The following is a 16,828-nucleotide window of genomic DNA, read 5'->3' as shown; positions in this document are numbered from 1 at the left end:
CAAATGGTTTCTCTAAGTGTATGCATCTCTAAAAATTCGCGTAAATAATACATCGAATATAAATAATAAATATTCAAAATTAATACTTTTTTCATTTATCTAAATGTAGGCATATTCCAAATTTTAGGAGTTATTTCTACTTAATATACAAATTTAATACTATTTCACTAAATATATGCATACCTCAAATTTTAGGAGTTCAACTTATTATTAAAATTTAATTCCTCCAATTATACGCATGTTTCAAACTTTAGAACGGGGATAGAGAAACTATGATGGAAAATAAACGGCCTAAGTCAATAATTCGAAATCATGATAGGTGTTTGCAGGGAACTTCGACGCTGAGTGTTGACATGGGATGATAGTCGGAGTTACAATGTTTGTTTATGTTGGGAAACTTGTAAATAAATCCCATATACCCTCCCTACCGGTCGAGGACAAGTATGGATGAACTCAACTTCACCGAAAATAGTAGCCCTGTCATTGGTCGAGGGCTGGAGCCCCTCGCATGAAAATCCTATAAATACCCACATCTATAAGAGAATTTTAATAAAGTTTCTTTAATTGAATTGTATGCTACCCTTTAAATCGTCCGCGAACTTATTCCTACGCGCGCGCGCGCGGGAAATTTAAACACGCGCACGCGGCTGGTCCCCCGCGCTACCCGTCATTTAACCTGAAAAAAAAAATGTTTGCCTAAGTTGTATGAAATAAGAGGGAAGAAATTTGTATTTAAAAAAAAATTTATTTTGAATGAGAAACCGTAGGTCACGGAGTAAAACTCATTCCAGAAAAACAACTTAAAACTATACAATTAAACATTGAAAATATATATACATTAAATTAAACTTATAAACTATACATTAAACTATGAAATTTAAAAGGAAAAGGATTGGGCGTGGACCGTTTCGGCCACTTCGCACCAGGAGGGTATGGGAGGGGAAATTGGGCGTGGACCGATTCGGCCACTTCGCACCAAAAGGGTATGGGAGGGGAAATTGGGCGTGGACCGTTTCGGCCACTTCGCACCAAAGGGTATGGGAGGGGATAGGGTTACAGAAAGTAATTATACATTTGAAATTTTATTCCTTAATTTTAAAATGACCATGAGCATATGTTGACACTCCATCGATGGTGAATCTCTTATCATCGCATGGGTTAAGGGCGAGTTTCTTCTGGGTGATGGAAAATAGCTCGTGTTTAACACTGACTATCCTCTTGATCTCCTCAGTGGTGAGTTTACGTTGAAGCAGGCATTCCTTGTATTGAGCGTGACGTATCTTCTTTTTGACCACGCGACGACAGATTCCCTTCGCCGTCTTCTTTTCACCTTTTGCCGACAGGATGCTGTACATTTTCGGCCGCAAGCCGCAGAACTCTTGAATCTGGATGCTGTTGAGTTCGTCCTTGAACTTTCCAAGGGCCTTCTTGTTTTCCTCGCTGAAGAGAGGATGTTCCTTGGGGTAAGCGGAAAAGTCGAACATCTCCTTCATGTGGGCAAAGTCCCGAGGCAAATCGTCGGTGAAAATCTGATAGTTCAGGCTGTCTGTAATTATACGTAAAAACATTTAATTAGTTAAAATTGAAAGTAGTAAAAAGGATTTAAATCTAGTAAACGTTTTTAAAAAATCATACCTGTGTCGGGAAAAAGAAGTTTGAGGTCGTCGCCATATTTGGCCTTCATAGTGTTGTAATGGAAGTCGTACATGACCAACTTTGAGAGGTCCAAGATGGCGAAACCGGTGTAAATGGGTCGGTCCAACTTGAGTGATTTCTTCAGACGATGGATCCCAACCAGTTCGTTCCTGAAGATGGTGAACCTCTGGAATGTCGGTGAACTGGCCTTCTTAACTGCCATCTCCCGGGTCTGGACAAGATCAAAGTTGATCCTGTTGCGGAGGTTTTCCATCGTCTTCCCGAAAACACTGTTAATAGATAAAAATTTTGATTAATTTACGTGTGAAATAATAACTTAGCGTAGCGTAGATGCGTACCTATTGTTGGCCAACTTGAAAAAATCCTTCTCAAAGTCGTTCACCGCCTGCTTCCTTTTCTCCGTGTTGAACTCGATAAATGGTTTTAACCACGCACCCTGCTCGAATGTGAGTATTCGATGGATTTTCCCCAATTTCATCCCCTTAGCGATGTAAAACTTGAGATTCCGGTAGTGTAGAACATATTTCTCCCTATTGTAGAGCGTGGGAACTAACTTTGGGAGGCTATCCTGTACGTTAATTTTCAGTTTGTTCAACTGTTCAATCGAATACGGTGAAAGCTCATCCGCGTTAATAACTCTACGTTCGGGAGCTAAGGGTAGACAGTTATGTTCTTCGTGCAAACTTTTCGGGTAGTCAAGATCAACCTCCAGGATAAAACCCTGGGGATCATCGTCTGGGTGATTCAAGATAATTTCACGAGTGAAATCTTCACATGGTTGAATCCATCGAAATCCTCTCATCGGCAGGTGATGACACATTACGGTGCCGTAAAGGTTATTACAGTCTAGGTAGGTAATGTAAGAGCTACGTTCTGCTGGGTTGAATGTTTCGGGGAGATCCTTATTATTGGCTATGGCTAGTCTATGCGTAATTAAAGAAACACCCCCTCTTATACCCTTCTCAATAAAGAGATGCATATCTGGATCCTGCAGTAGTTCCAATTTCACTTGGGTCATGTGAAGGGCGCTTTGCCAAGCGAAACCAGGACCTGTATATGCGTGCGCGCAATCTAACTTGTAATATTCTAGACACATAGCCCTGAAACTTTCAAAAACATCCGCTAGGAGCAGAACGTCGGTCTTAACGTATAAATCATGGTACTCACCGTAGTTAGTGAGTTGGAATTTTCCCAAAACCTTTTGAGCTTGAGAATAATCTTCCTCACTAACCTCTTCGTCAGTTAAGGAATTGAGGAAGGCATCCTTGGGTGGCAGCACGGTCTCGTCGAATTTAGCCTCGCAGTCGAAGTAGTCATAGGGGTAAACCTGTTTCCTCAGCAGATGCGGTACTTCGTCAGCGCTGAAGGCAGAGTTTAAACACTTGAACTTATCGGCTCCTCCTCGAGCCAAATTCGATACGAGTGTCTCTAGCGATGCCGGCATGAACCTAATTGAGTCTAAGAATCGTAATTTACCCAGAGAAAACGACATGAACGTTTCGGAATTCGTGGGGATACACGTAATCTTGTGATCTTTGACCAATCCAATTTTGTCCATAATAAGATGAGCATCGTAACGAGATAAGTTATGCATGAAGACGGGAACGAAATTCCTGGTCTTCAGTTTCAGGTTACACGAATTATGAGCAGCTCCCCTGTAGGTTCCGTTAGTGTGGTCGTGGTCACAAACTTTACAGTCATTTACAGTGAAAGGCTTGTTACATAAGTAACAGGATTGGGCCGAGGCGAATTGCGCCTTTTCTAAGTCTGATAGATTCATGGGTGCGTTATCTTTAATCTTACGCTGAATAATTGCGTCTTCACGCAAAAGGTTTTCTAAAAACTTTTCCGTGGCATCTATCCCTCGATTAGTAACTGGTTTAGAGACTGTACCGTCGTGACTAACGATGACATAACTAAACCCACAGGAGATATGCTGCGAAGTTTTCGTGGTTGAAGAGAGGTCGACATCGGGATCGCATCGGTGAACTTTGCGGAGAATAGACTCTAAATCGGCATAGATGACGTATTTAACCTGTGAGAAATAGAAATAAAACTATATTAGATAAAATGTAAACAAAACATTCTCTCTCTCCCATGCATCTTATCGTCTGCTTTATTTATCTTTATATAGGCGCCGTCTAACGTTACCCTCAGTAAACTATTTTTGGCGCGCTATTCAAAATACCCTGATAAATAACAAAAGTTTTAGTTTACCTTCTGCTGCCATGCGACGTTTTTGAATTCCAGGATAGGTTCCTTTACCGGCATCTCGATCTTCTGGGGTCCGTGTATACTACACTCCTTGATGTGGTCCTTGTAGTTTTCCTCCGAGTTTACACCGGAGAATCGATGGAGGCAATAACGACAGTAATAGTTCGTGTGTCCGTTTGCGGTGAACACCGTCGCTAGAAGTCGACTCATGCTTCGGATTAAGCAGAAATGCTTCTTCTCACCCTCGGTTAATAGCAATAAATCTACTTGACGTGGTTCCTCAACTCTGTTGGAACTCACGTAAAGGGGGAAGACCTCTTTCTCGTATCCGAATACATTAATCGAAAGGTTATTCACCCGTTCGAAATTCTCTAATTTACCGGTATTTACTTCCACGGGGAACGTAATACCGGCCATGTCCAATTCGTTACTATACTCTAGGTACTTTTCTACACGATCGGGGTTGTTCCCATGGTTAACAGGGTGTAAATGTGCCAAAATTGACCATGAGAAACAATTATTGTCCGTATTTCGCACATTTAATAGGGCCCTCTTAGCTAGGAGATTTTTAGGGGTTTCGAAGTACGTACCCCCGTGAAGCGGGAGGTACGCTATGATATTAATTTGCAGGAAGAGAATTTTATCTAGAACCCACCCGCTACCTTGCGCTTCGTACTCCTCCATTAAACGTTTCAGAGTCGTTATACTAAAATCTATCTGTCCGGGGATATTGTTATTGTTGAAGGGGGTGACGCGTCGCCGCGTCGAGCACCGATACCAAGGGTATATTGTGCGCCCCGAACTGGTTAGACTGCGAAGAGTCCTGTCGCCTCGATGAATCGGAGAATCCGATTGACCGAGACAGTAGAGAACTGGTGAGGTTCCATAGTATGCATATCGAAATGCTCAAACCTCATGGCCGCGAGATAGTCGCAGCAACATAGGATATGGGAGGAGGTTTCCTCTTCCTCCCGGCAGAACCTACAGAGTGGGTCATCAACGATGCCCAGTAGGTGCAGGTGTCTATTCAGCCGGCAGTGTCCAGTGAGGAGACTGGTGACCAGCCTAATTTTGCTTTTGGTAAGGGCAAGCAGTTCCTTTGCCCTAGTAATAGAAGGACCCGGGACAAACTCCTTGGCTTGTCTCTGCCCATCCATGTCAAGCCAGAGTTGCGGTTGAAGTGCAGACATCCGGCAGTGAATCCTATGGCGAATGATGCCATGGGGGATGGGAACCGCAGGCTCAGGTCCGAAGAACTTCGCCTCAGCCCCCTTTTGGCATACATATCAGCCCTCTCATTGCCCAGGTATCCGCAGTGCCCTGGCACCCACAGCAATTGAACCTTGTTGCGGGCAGCCAAAGAACTCAGCAGATCCAGGCAGCTGAGCACCAGTCTAGAATCGACAAGGCACTGATTTAGCGCCTTGAGGGCGGCCTGACTATCCGAATAAATCTGAATCGTCCGTCCGCGGTAGTTTTTCTTGTTGCAGAAATCCGCACATAAGCAAATGGCCATGATTTCCGCCTGAAAAACGCTGGCAAAGTTGCCAAGGCTCTCGTAAAAACCAAACTTCTTGGTCAAGCAGTAGACCCCGGCACCAACTCCAGAGTCCGTTTTAGAGCCGTCCGTGAACCAGATGGACTCCCCCCCAGTTCCAAGGACTGGGGTGGTCTCCCAAACAGCGCGACTGGGAAAGTGTACGCTGAAGGGCTTGTCGAAGTGGTGTGATATAACAGACTTATCTGAGACCATCGCAAGTGATGGCTCAGTACTGCTGTACTCACTGAAAAGCTTGGTGTGACTGAAGTCCCAGTGCTTGGGCTTCCACCAGCCGAGGTTGTTGAGCCTACAGGCTCCCATAATAGCTTCTTCCTCAATAAAGAGGTGAAGGGGAAGCATATTGAGAAGGATTTCCAGAGAGGCTGTGGGGGCTGTCCTCATGGACCCCGTGATACCGATGCACGCCAGCCTTTGAAGCTTGCGTAGTTCATCTTGGGCTGTCTTAAGGCGAACCCTGGGCCACCAGACAAGGGCTCCATAGGAGACCACTGGCCTGATGATCCTAGTATAAATCCAGTTTACAGCGCTAGGGCTTAAACCCCAGGACTTGCTGACTGAACTCCTTAAACGCCAAAATAGAATTTTGGCTTTCTTGATACTCAGATCAAGATGGGATTTCCAAGTAAGCTTGGCATCAAGGGTCACGCCAAGGTACTTGACCTCGGAGGACTTCTTTAAAACCTGTCCAAAGAAGGAAATATCATTGAAGAGGTCATTAGTCCTTTTCCGGGTAAACGGTATAAGGACAGTCTTATTGGGATTGACGGTGAGGTTAACTTCCCTACACCATTCCTCAACTTCATGTAAGACAGATTTCATCAGTGCAGCGATAGTTGCAGGGAACCTCCCTGTAACAATCACTGCGATGTCATCCGCATAGCCAAAGCAGTGACACCCCCCCTCCCCGAGTCGGCCCAGCAGCTCATCCACCACCAGGCACCAAAGAAGAGGGGAAAGAACCCCTCCCTGAGGACAGCCACGGTCGGAGGAGATCTCCAAGGATTCCCCGAGAAGAGACGCCGTCACCCTACGGTACGTGAGCATGGATTATATCCAACGACACAAAGTGTCGTCAATACCAAACCGCTCCGCAGCGCGGGGATAACGTCGGGGCTCAAAATAGCAAGGTTTCGGGTTCTGTGATAAATTAAATTTTCTACTTCCTCGTCAGTGTCGGCTTACTGACGGGTGTAGCGAGCCCTGACAGTTAAATACCACTTAATCCCTCTATCTCTAGCCAGTTTATTACGTAAGTAATTTTCAATCGCTGCCCTATGTCTACCCACGTACAGCTCTACGTCTGTCTCAGTCGCTACGGGTGTGAAAAGTGCGCAAAAAATAGCCCTACCGAGTACTTCCAGTTCCTCTAGCTCATCGTGAAGAGGAACTTCCGGTGACGCAACGAATGGTACCTCCTCCTCCTGCTCTTGGCCACCGCCACCCTCCTGCTGATCCATAAAGCGATGGATGTCGCGGTTCTCCTGGCTGGAAAGGGCTGGGAAGTCATCCTCCTGGTCCATGAACTCGTTCAGGGCACGATTTCCATCGTCGGACAGTTCATCCAGATTTTCGCAAACGGTAGGTGGAGGAGTTCCCAGTAGAGATCCATTGATGAGACCCTCCTCTCGGTTCATGAACGCGTCCAGGGCACGATTCTCATCGTCGGACAGTTCATCTAGGGAAGGAATAGGGATGGACGTGAACCGTTTCGGCCGCTTCGTCTCAGGAGTGGATGGGTCAGACGTGGACCGTTTCGGCCTCTGCGTCTCAGGAGGGATAAAGGTGGAGGTTGAGGGACCCGAGAATGGGATAACAGGAGGAACAAAGGTAGAAGTTGATGGACCCAAGAATGGGACAACAGGAGGAACAAAGGTAGAGGTTGATGGACCCGAAAATGGGACAACAGGAGGAACAAAGGTAGAGGTTGATGGACCTGCATTGGTCACGAGGGGGAAAGGTACCTTAGGGGTAGAGTTTCGGGTAGCCACGTGTAACGTTAAATTCGCAAGTCTGGTATAAACGGCCGGACATTGCGAGCATGGGTATTTAACACCCTCGTGTTTCACCCTTTTATGTCTCAAAAGCTCCCTGTTCACTTTGTAGGAACGCTCACAAATATTACACTTAAACATTCTCAAAGAATGAATGAGATAAGGACAATCTCAGAAAAAATCGCAAGTACTTGTAAAAATACGCAAGTACTTGTAAAAAAAATCGCAAGTACTTGTAAAAATCACAAGTAATTTCGGTACTATCCCGTAAACTTTTTCTTACCCTCTGCAAAATAACCTGCAACAGCAAATGTTACCAAGTATTGAAAAATACTGTAAAGCAACTAAGGAGCAGGTTGTAACTCGTCTGAAGTCAGGAACAAAAGTGAGTGAGTTTGGGCACGTGCCGGGCTTTTGTACTCTTGGCGTCGTCCATTTAATCTTTGGGTTTTCCCATTGACGCCAACTCGAAAATTCACACCATGTTTCGAAATTCGCGCCAAGTTTCAATCAAGTTTGTTTATTTACAAGTTTCGTAGCATAAACAAACATTGCAATCCGAACTATCATCCCATGTCGACACTAACCGCTTTCTACAAGCGCTTATCATGATTTCTAATTATTGACATAAGCCGTTTATTTACCATCCGAGTTTCTCTATTCCCATTCACCGACCTCTTTATTTACATTTCCTATCCTTGAAATTGGTCTATCAATAAAGAGAAATTGGTTTAAGTTGAAATAATTTCTAAAGTTTATATTTAGAAGTATTAAGTTGAAATAGTATTAAATTTGAATATAAATAGTATTAAATTTGAAATATGCTTATATTAAGGTTAATGAAAAAGTATTAAATTCGAATATTTATTATTTAAATTCAATGTATTACAAGATTTTTTAGAGTTGTGTACACTTGAACTTAAATACAGTGTTAGTTACGATATCGGTTCTACCGTCATATACGTTTGAACCAATATGTCCGAAAGGTAATATGACGCATAAGCCTAACATTAACGCCATGATTGATTCACTGACACCAGACACGTCATGTGCGTTTCACTGACGTCACAGCGGGATTGTGAGAAAAATGTTTGATTCACTGGCGCCATAAGAAGAAAAAATGCTGTGGGCGCCATGTTTGATTCATTGACACCATATTTACTGGTGGCAGATCATGTGGCAGATCTGCCACATGACGCCATGACCCCAATTCGGTACTTCTCTACTACTTTCGAGGGTATTGTACCAAAATTCCTCCGCGTTTTAATAGTTAAATTAATTAGGGACGAATCTCTCACTCTAAAACTAATAAACGAAAGAATTCTTAGTTTCAAATACGGGCCAATAACCAAATCAAAAATTTCGAGTACCATCTCGGACGACGTTATTCAACGGAAATCGAATATAAGTGGCTCAGCTTCCCAAAAGCAGTGCTTGTTTCAGTTATTTCCGTTAATGTTTGGGGATTTAGTTAGTGAAGGAAACGAGACATGGAAGTGTATATTTCTTTTAAGCGAGATAATTGAAATTATTTGTTCCCCCTTAGTAGAAAAATCTTGGCTTCCATATCTTAAGATAATTATAGATGATTTCCTAGCATTAGCGGTAGAACAAGAATTAGATATTTTCATTCCCAAGTTACACTATCTGATCCATTATTCACGGCTATTGGCTGAATTCGGACCTCTTATTAAATTGTGGTGTATGAGATATGAAGCAAAGCACCAATATTTTAAAGAAATTATTAAGCGGTGCCGAAATTTCATTAACGTCCCAAGAACAGCTGCTAAACGTCACCAATCTCTGCAGTGTTATGAATTAAGTGGACTTAACGGTCTAATACAAGATCCAATAGATGGCGGCAAATCAGTTTTAATAAAGAACTCAGTGTTACCAAAAAGCCTTTTGGAAAAGGTAAAACTACACATGCAAGCTAATTATCCATCGAAAATTGTTGAGAACCTTTATCAATCGCCAACGCTTCAACTTAACGGAGTTAAATACCAAAAAGAAACAGTTGTAGTCATGGACCTATTGCACAGTGAAGATATCCCATTATTTTTCAAAATCACAAATATCATACAATGTTGCAATATATGGCTTCTCTGTGGAAGAGTTTTTGTTCCAAGCCGATTTAACAGTCATTACAACTCATATGAACTATATGATGCGAAATACTGGAAAATCATAGAACCGGGTTGTGAAAGAAATGGTTTCTACTCTCTCGAAATCTATTCAAAAGATGGAAAGCTATATATTCCACTACGACACTGTCTGAGCAAATGGACTAATTTGTAAATGTTGCGTATATTGTATGTGTGTTCCTTTGAATGTTTATTATATTTAAAATTCCGGTTTTTATGTTTTTTCTTCAAATAACTAGTTAATTCCCTCTTATAGATGCCAGAGTACCATGTTACTTATGGTTTGTCCAAAAAACTGCTAAAACTGTTAAAGAATGCTGATTACTCTGATTTATAAGAGCATATTTTGAATTCATTCAAAATAAGTAACTCGAGCGACAGCCTCTTGTTACAAGTTTTTCAAACTAAGTATGACGATTGGTTGGACGTAGAAGACGAATTACCTGACGATGGCTCACGTCTGAAAGTTACACTTAAATCTCAAACCGATGACATCGTGGCAGTTGAATGTAGTCCCAGTACACCTGAAATCAACGACAATGAAGCTGTAGAATCAGTTAATGGATGCTCAAGGTGCTATAAATAATTTAACCTCAATTGAAAATGTCAGAAATCAATATTTTACAAATAATTTTGTTTATAGTTCAAGTTTGCAAACGAGGCCGATATTTCCTCTTGTGTATTCTGTGCCAAGGTTTGCTGTGGACGTTGAAAATATGATTTCCAAAAAAGACGAAGATGTCTTTTCAAGAAAGATGAGATCAAAAATCATAAACACTTTGTATGAAGATTTGTCCCGCTATACGAAGTAAGATCTTGTATACCATTGGAGAGGCTTTTTTTCCCTGGTTATAATAATGTCTATTTACAGGTATCCTTCACATGAACAATATATTGAAGTTGTAAAAAGACTTATTCAAAAACACAAATTTTTGAGTGATCGTGATGAACACGGAAACGCACATCAACTCACAAAGGCATATGTAAGAACAATGGTCACTAGGATTATATTAATGATGCTAATTGTTATTACACAGACAACATGGTGGCAGTCGCTAAAAATAAATTTAACCATGAAAGATTTCCACTAATTGGGGATTCGGAAATAGCGAATTAAACCATGGAGCCTCGGTACAAAAATAAAAAAGCTAAAGATCGGCAACCAGATGACTCGCAACCAGGCGATTCAGATGGTTTAAATATGAATGCAATTTTACCAAAGAGAAAACGGATTGGGGTATGCTTTCCGCTTGAAAACAAATCATATTTAATATAAAACTAATCTAATATACATATTCTACTACAGAATCCGTCAAATGGTGATTATAGTGGCGAAGACGAAAAGAGTGTGAAAGCTCATATTTCCCAACTCCAAGAAGAGTGTTGCAAAAGTCAACCAGATGATATCACTATAGATCTAAAGATGTCCGTAACTCTGGTGTATAGGGAAGCCCTAGCTGCTGACGAAAATGTCTTGATATCAGATATTTTTGCGCAATTTCCAACTTTAACTTGTGAAAAACAGGTGGGTGAAAATTATTTTAAAACTATTATAAATTCTTATATAATTAAATTATATTACCGGTACGCGACAATTTGGTCTCGCCGTTTTGGTCTCGCCGTTTTGGTCTCGCCGTTTTGGTCTCGCCGTTTTGGTCTCGCCGTTTTGGTCTCGCCGTTTTGGTCTCGGGACAATTAGGTCTCAGGACAATTGGGTCTCGGGACAAATGGGTCTCGGGACAATTGCGTCTCGGGACAAATGGGTCTCGGGACAATTGGGTCTCGGGACAATTGGGTCTCGGGACAATTGGGTCTCGGGACAATTGGGTCTCGGGACAATTGGGTCTCGGGACAATTGGGTCTCGGGACAATTGGGTCTCGGGACAATTGGGTCTCGGGATAATTGGGTCTCGGGACCTAACCCAACCCAACACTGTTTGGGGGTAAGAAGATTATTGACATGAGTATTAAAAGCCCGCCTCTTACCACGAACAATTTATTAGCAATAATAGAAATATTTTGGAAAAGGTTTCAGATAATTAACAGGAGAATATTTTGGAAAAGGTGGCAGCTAATTAATTGGAGAATATTTTGGAAAAGGTGGCAGCTAACTATTAGAAGAATATTTTGGAAAAGGTGGCAGCTAATTAGTAGGAGAATGTTTTGGAAAAGTTGGCAGCTAATTAATAGCAGAATATTTTGGAAAAGGTGGCAGCTAATTAATAGGAGAATATTTAGGAAAAGGTGGCAGCTAATTAATTGGAGAATATTCTGGAAAAGGTGGCAGCTAACTATTAGGAGAATATTTTGGAAAAGGTGGCAGCTAATTAGTAGGAGAATGATTTTAAAAAGGTGGTAGCTAATTAGTAGGAGAATGTTTTAGAAAAGGTGGCAGCTAATTAATAGCAGAATATTTTGGAAAAGGTGGCAGCTAATTAATAGGAGAATATTTAGGAAAAGGTGGCAGCTAACTATTAGGAGAATATTTTGGAAAAGGTGGCAGCTAATTAGTAGGAGAATGATTTTAAAAAGGTGGTAGCTAATTAGTAGGAGAATGTTTTAGAAAAGGTGGCAGCTAATTAATAGCAGAATATTTTGGAAAAGGTGGCAGCTAATTAATAGGAGAATATTTAGGAAAAGGTGGGAACTAATTAATAGGAGAATATTTTGGAAAAGGTGGCACGAATTATTGGGACCATTGCTTTGTAAAATGAGGCAAATAATTAGGTAACCAAATAATCACGATACCAAATAGTACCGAGACCAAATAATCACGATATTAAATAGTCCCGAGACCAAATAGTCCCGAGACCAAATAATACCGAGACCAAATCGGCGAGACCAAATTGTCCTGCTCCGTATATTACAGATGTATAAAGAAATGAACCGACGGGCAAATCTTAGTAGCCCCATAGAAAAAAATGTTATGAAGTTTGCTGAACTTCACCATGAGAAAATTTTAACTTTAATTGGTAAAAAGCCGAAAGGAAACATTTTATCAAAAAATTGGATGACTACTGTGATGCCTTAAGTAGCGAAAAGACTAAAGGTACTATTTATTACTTTAATTTATACTGTTGAAAAATTAGTCAACCCTCATTAAATTTAGATGTTAGGATCTCTGCAGCTATGGTTGGTTTGCCTTATTTATTCAATGAGGAAATAAATCCTTGGGTTTCTGAAAAGGTACATGTTTTGAAACTAGTTGTGATTATATTTTTTTGAATATGCATCTCATTGAAATATCTTATCCAAGGATAACGCATCAGCAACCCCTTTGGTCAGAGTTGTTCACGACACTTATTTCACTAAACCAGTTAGTTTTACAATAGGAGAGGAGAGAATTCAATGTAGTGATGTACTTCATGCCATAGCTGTGAACTTCTCCTGTTACTATGTGTTCAATTTAGAATACAATTCTAAGATGAAGAGAACTTTAGAGTTCGTGCAATTTGCAATTTTAAAAATTGATGCTCCAAAACGCATCGCAGCCTCTTTTCAAATTATTGTGAATTCACACTCTGGGTGTTAGAGTGTAATCTGTATCTTGTGCAGAATAAAAAGTTTTTACTTATGTATTCTACCATTCAAGGACTTTTATTTCAACCTGTCAGTTGTTCCTATTTAAACTTTTCAAAAGCTCATACATAAATATTTCCATGGTTCGGATTAGAACCTTTAGAATGAACTTTTTTGAACCTGAAGAGGGATCGTATTTGAACCTATAGGCGGATCGTATTTGAACCTTTAGGCGGATCGTATTTGAACCTTTAGGCGGATCGCATTTGAACCTATAGAGGGAGCTTATTTCAACCTTTTTTTACGGTTCTTCACTGAACCTTTTTTTGAGGTTCATCCTTGCGCCTTTTAATGTTCAGAATGGGTTGCATGTCTTTGAACCCGAAAAGGTTCAATTCTGAACTTTTTACACTAACAGTGTAAAACTAGACGTGGCTTGGGTATACTGAGTAGTTGCGGTAATACTTCGATTATTATCACTTCTGGAAGGAATGTAGCAAATGAAACCCGTCTAATTGATACAGGAAATTGGCCGCTGCTGCAAAATTACCATTAAATCGAAAATCCGGTTTTAATACCTTAGCACCTTGGGACATGTTTGAAGCTATAGTAGCATTCAAAATGTTCGTGGTACTGGAACCTACATAAGTAGACACTAGCTCTGTTAATTTAGTAAGCTTAGCGTTTAACAAAGCTACAGAACCCCGACTTATTACTGGTAAAGTTCCTTGAGGAACAAAATGTGAGGGATCAGAAGTTGTTGGTGGCCTTACACTGAGGAAATGTTCCAAATTGGTGATATGTTACCAAATGAAATTGCGGAAGGATAGATACTTGTGGTAACCACAGGCTGCTGTCCTACCACTTAAGTAGTACTGGTTATAGGCCTAGTACTAACGTTCACATAAGAGCTAGGCACAGTAACATTGGCATGCCTATTAGTGGTAAGCCTTGCTTGTGAAGGCGCAACAGAAAAGGGGTTGAAACCTGTCTGTATAGTACTAAACCTAATTCGCGGTACTCTAGAATTAAAATGGATAACCAGTTTGACTTACAGAAACGGGCGGAGTGGACATTGTTGGTGGTGAGATGCTCGAAACAATAGGGTCAGTGAGGCGCAACTGGCTAAAACGCGCGGCTAATTCACTTTGTGAAGTGCTTTGTTCCAACAATGCGCGTCTAGCTGCGATACGGCGAGTATCACGTGATCCAGCGCTAGCGGCTCTCTGATTGGATAATCTATTTGAGCGACAAGCTCCCGCAGCCAACACGGGGGAAGCGTCCGAGTCGCTGTCCGTCTCAGGGGGTGCATTGTTTCGATTGCGCCACATTGTAAAAATGGTTCAAACTGGATTATCGGAGGGGAAAAAGTCAGCACTAACCGATAAGCCTAAAAGTCCGATCCGAAAGACTTCGGCTCTAAGCCTAGGCTATGCAATATATTAAATTAATTTAATCTAACCTAACACTCGAAATATTCGGTTCCTGGCAAGCTCGCCAATTATTTATCCCCTATAACTGATTGGCTTAAAAAGCTGTGGTTACCGGGTCAAGAAATAATGGAGACCAAAATTTAGGTTGCATATAATGATCTCTTTATTATCCAGGTTCGTTAGGGTAGTTGCATTTATACACAATAATAATTTTGGTGTTAGTAATAATAATTTATGATAATGACTATTTACATATGTAGAGGGAAATAAATTAGGGGAAGCGCCAGTAGGGAATGTCCGTACTACATAAATGAAACACTTACAGGATGGCAAACTAGCTTAGTAGAGCTACTAGAACTAGACGTGGCTTGGGTATACTGAGTAGTTGCGGTTATACTTCGTGAATTATCACTTCTGGAAGGAATGTAGCAAATGAAACCCGTCTAATTGATACAGGAAATTGGCCGCTTCTGCAAAATTACCATTAAATCGAAAAACCGGTTTTAATACCTTAGCACCTTGGGACATGTTTGAAGCTATAGTAGCATTCAAATTGTTCGTGGTACTGGAACCTACATAAGTAGACACTAGCTCTGTTAATTCAGTAAGATTAGCGTTTAACAAAGCTACAGAACCCCGACTTATTACTGGTGAAGTTCCTTGAGGAAAAAATATGAAGGACCAGAAGTTGTTGGTGGCCTTACACTGAGATAATGTTCCAAATTGGTGATATGTTACCAAATGAAATTGTGGAAGGATAAATACTTGTGGTAACCACAGGCTGTTGTCCTACCACTTAGGTAGTACTGGTTATAGGCCTAGTACTAACGTTCACATAAGAGCTAGGCACAGTAACATTGGCATGCCTATTAGTGGTAAGCCTTGCTTGTAAAGGCGCAACAGAAAAGGGGTTGAAACCTGTCTGTATAGTACTAAACCTAATTCGCGGTACTCTAGAATTAATATTAGAAAATGGATAACCAGTTTGACTTACAGAAACGGGCGGAGTGGACATTGTTGGTGGTGAGATGCTCGAAACAATAGGGTCAGTGAGGCGCAACTGGCTAAAACGCGCGGCTAATTCACTTTGTGAAGTGCTTTGTTCCAACAATGCGCGTCTAGCTGCGATACGGCGAGTATCACGTGATCCAGCGTTAGCGGCTCTCTGATTGGATAATCTATTTGAGCGACAAGCTCCCGCAGCCAACACGGGGGAAGCGTCCGAGTCGCTGTCCGTCTCAGGGGGTGCATTGTTTCGATTGCGCCACATTGTAAAAATGGTTCAAACTGGATTATCGGAAGGGAAAAAGTCAGCACTAACCGATAAGCCTAAAAGTCCGATCCGAAAGACTTCGGCTCTAAGTCTAGGCTATGCAATATATTAAATTAATTTAATCTAACCTAACACTCGAAATATTCGGTTCCTGGCAAGCTCGCCAATTATTTATCCCCTATAACTGATTGGCTTAAAAAGCTGTGGTTACCGGGTCAAGAAATAATGGAGACCAAAATTTAGGTTGCATATAATGATCTCTTTATTATCCAGGTTCGTTAGGGTAGTTGCATTTATACACAATAATAATTTTTGTGTTAGTAATAATAATTTATGATAATGACTATTTACATATGTAGAGTGAAATAAATTATGGGAAGCGCCAGTAGGGAATGTCCGTACTAAATAAATGAAACACTTACAGGATGGCAAACTAGCTTAGTAGAGCTACTAGAACTAGACGTGGCTTGGGTATACTGAGTAGTTGCGGTTATACTTCGTGAATTATCACTTCTGGAAGGAATGTAGCAAATGAAACCCGTCTAATTGATACAGGAAATTGGCCGCTTCTGCAAAATTACCATTAAATCGAAAATCCGGTTTTAAAACCTTAGCACCTTGGGACATGTTTGAAGCTATAGTAGCATTCAAATTGTTCGTAAGTAGTCACTAGCTCTGTTAATTCAGTAAGCTTAGCGTTTAACAAAGCTTCAGAACCTCGACTTATTACTGGTAAAGTTCCTTGAGGAACAAAATGTGAAGGACCAGAAGTTGTTATTGGCCTTACACTGAGGAAATGTTCCAATTTGGTGATATGTTACCAAATGAAATTGTCTTAAGTAACAGGTGACCTTTTAAGACAATTCCTTATTACTCATCAGACGCGTTTGAGCGAGCTAAGGGAGAGGTTTAATAAAACTCCATTTTGTGGCATTATTTTGTTGGGAAGAGATATTTTTGCTGGGAAGAGATTTTTTGCTGGGGAGATATATTTTTGCTGGGAAGAGATATTTTTGCTGGGAAGAGATATTTTTTTT

General features: G+C 41.1%; 1 protein-coding gene across 1 annotated transcript; it reads right to left on the bottom strand.

The window, feature by feature from the left end:
- Positions 1-1,082: 1,082 nt before the first annotated feature.
- Positions 1,083-4,554, bottom strand: LOC149667647 (uncharacterized). The gene is made up of 4 exons (XM_089840912.1): positions 3,874-4,554; positions 1,995-3,691; positions 1,636-1,925; positions 1,083-1,546 (listed from the first exon to the last, which is right to left on the bottom strand). The coding sequence occupies exons 1-4, from the start codon at positions 4,552-4,554 to the stop codon at positions 1,083-1,085; spliced, it is 3,132 nt and encodes a 1,043-aa protein (XP_089697038.1).
- Positions 4,555-16,828: the final 12,274 nt, after the last annotated feature.

The sequence above is a fragment of the Phalangium opilio genome, unplaced genomic scaffold, assembly GCF_054372755.1.
Source record: "Phalangium opilio isolate 3A_F unplaced genomic scaffold, DU_Popi_V2 ptg000056l_1, whole genome shotgun sequence".
In the NCBI taxonomy this organism is placed as follows: Eukaryota; Metazoa; Arthropoda; class Arachnida; order Opiliones; family Phalangiidae; genus Phalangium; species Phalangium opilio.
Note: the sequence above shows the minus strand (reverse complement) of the source record. Positions and strands in the feature narration are given on the sequence as shown.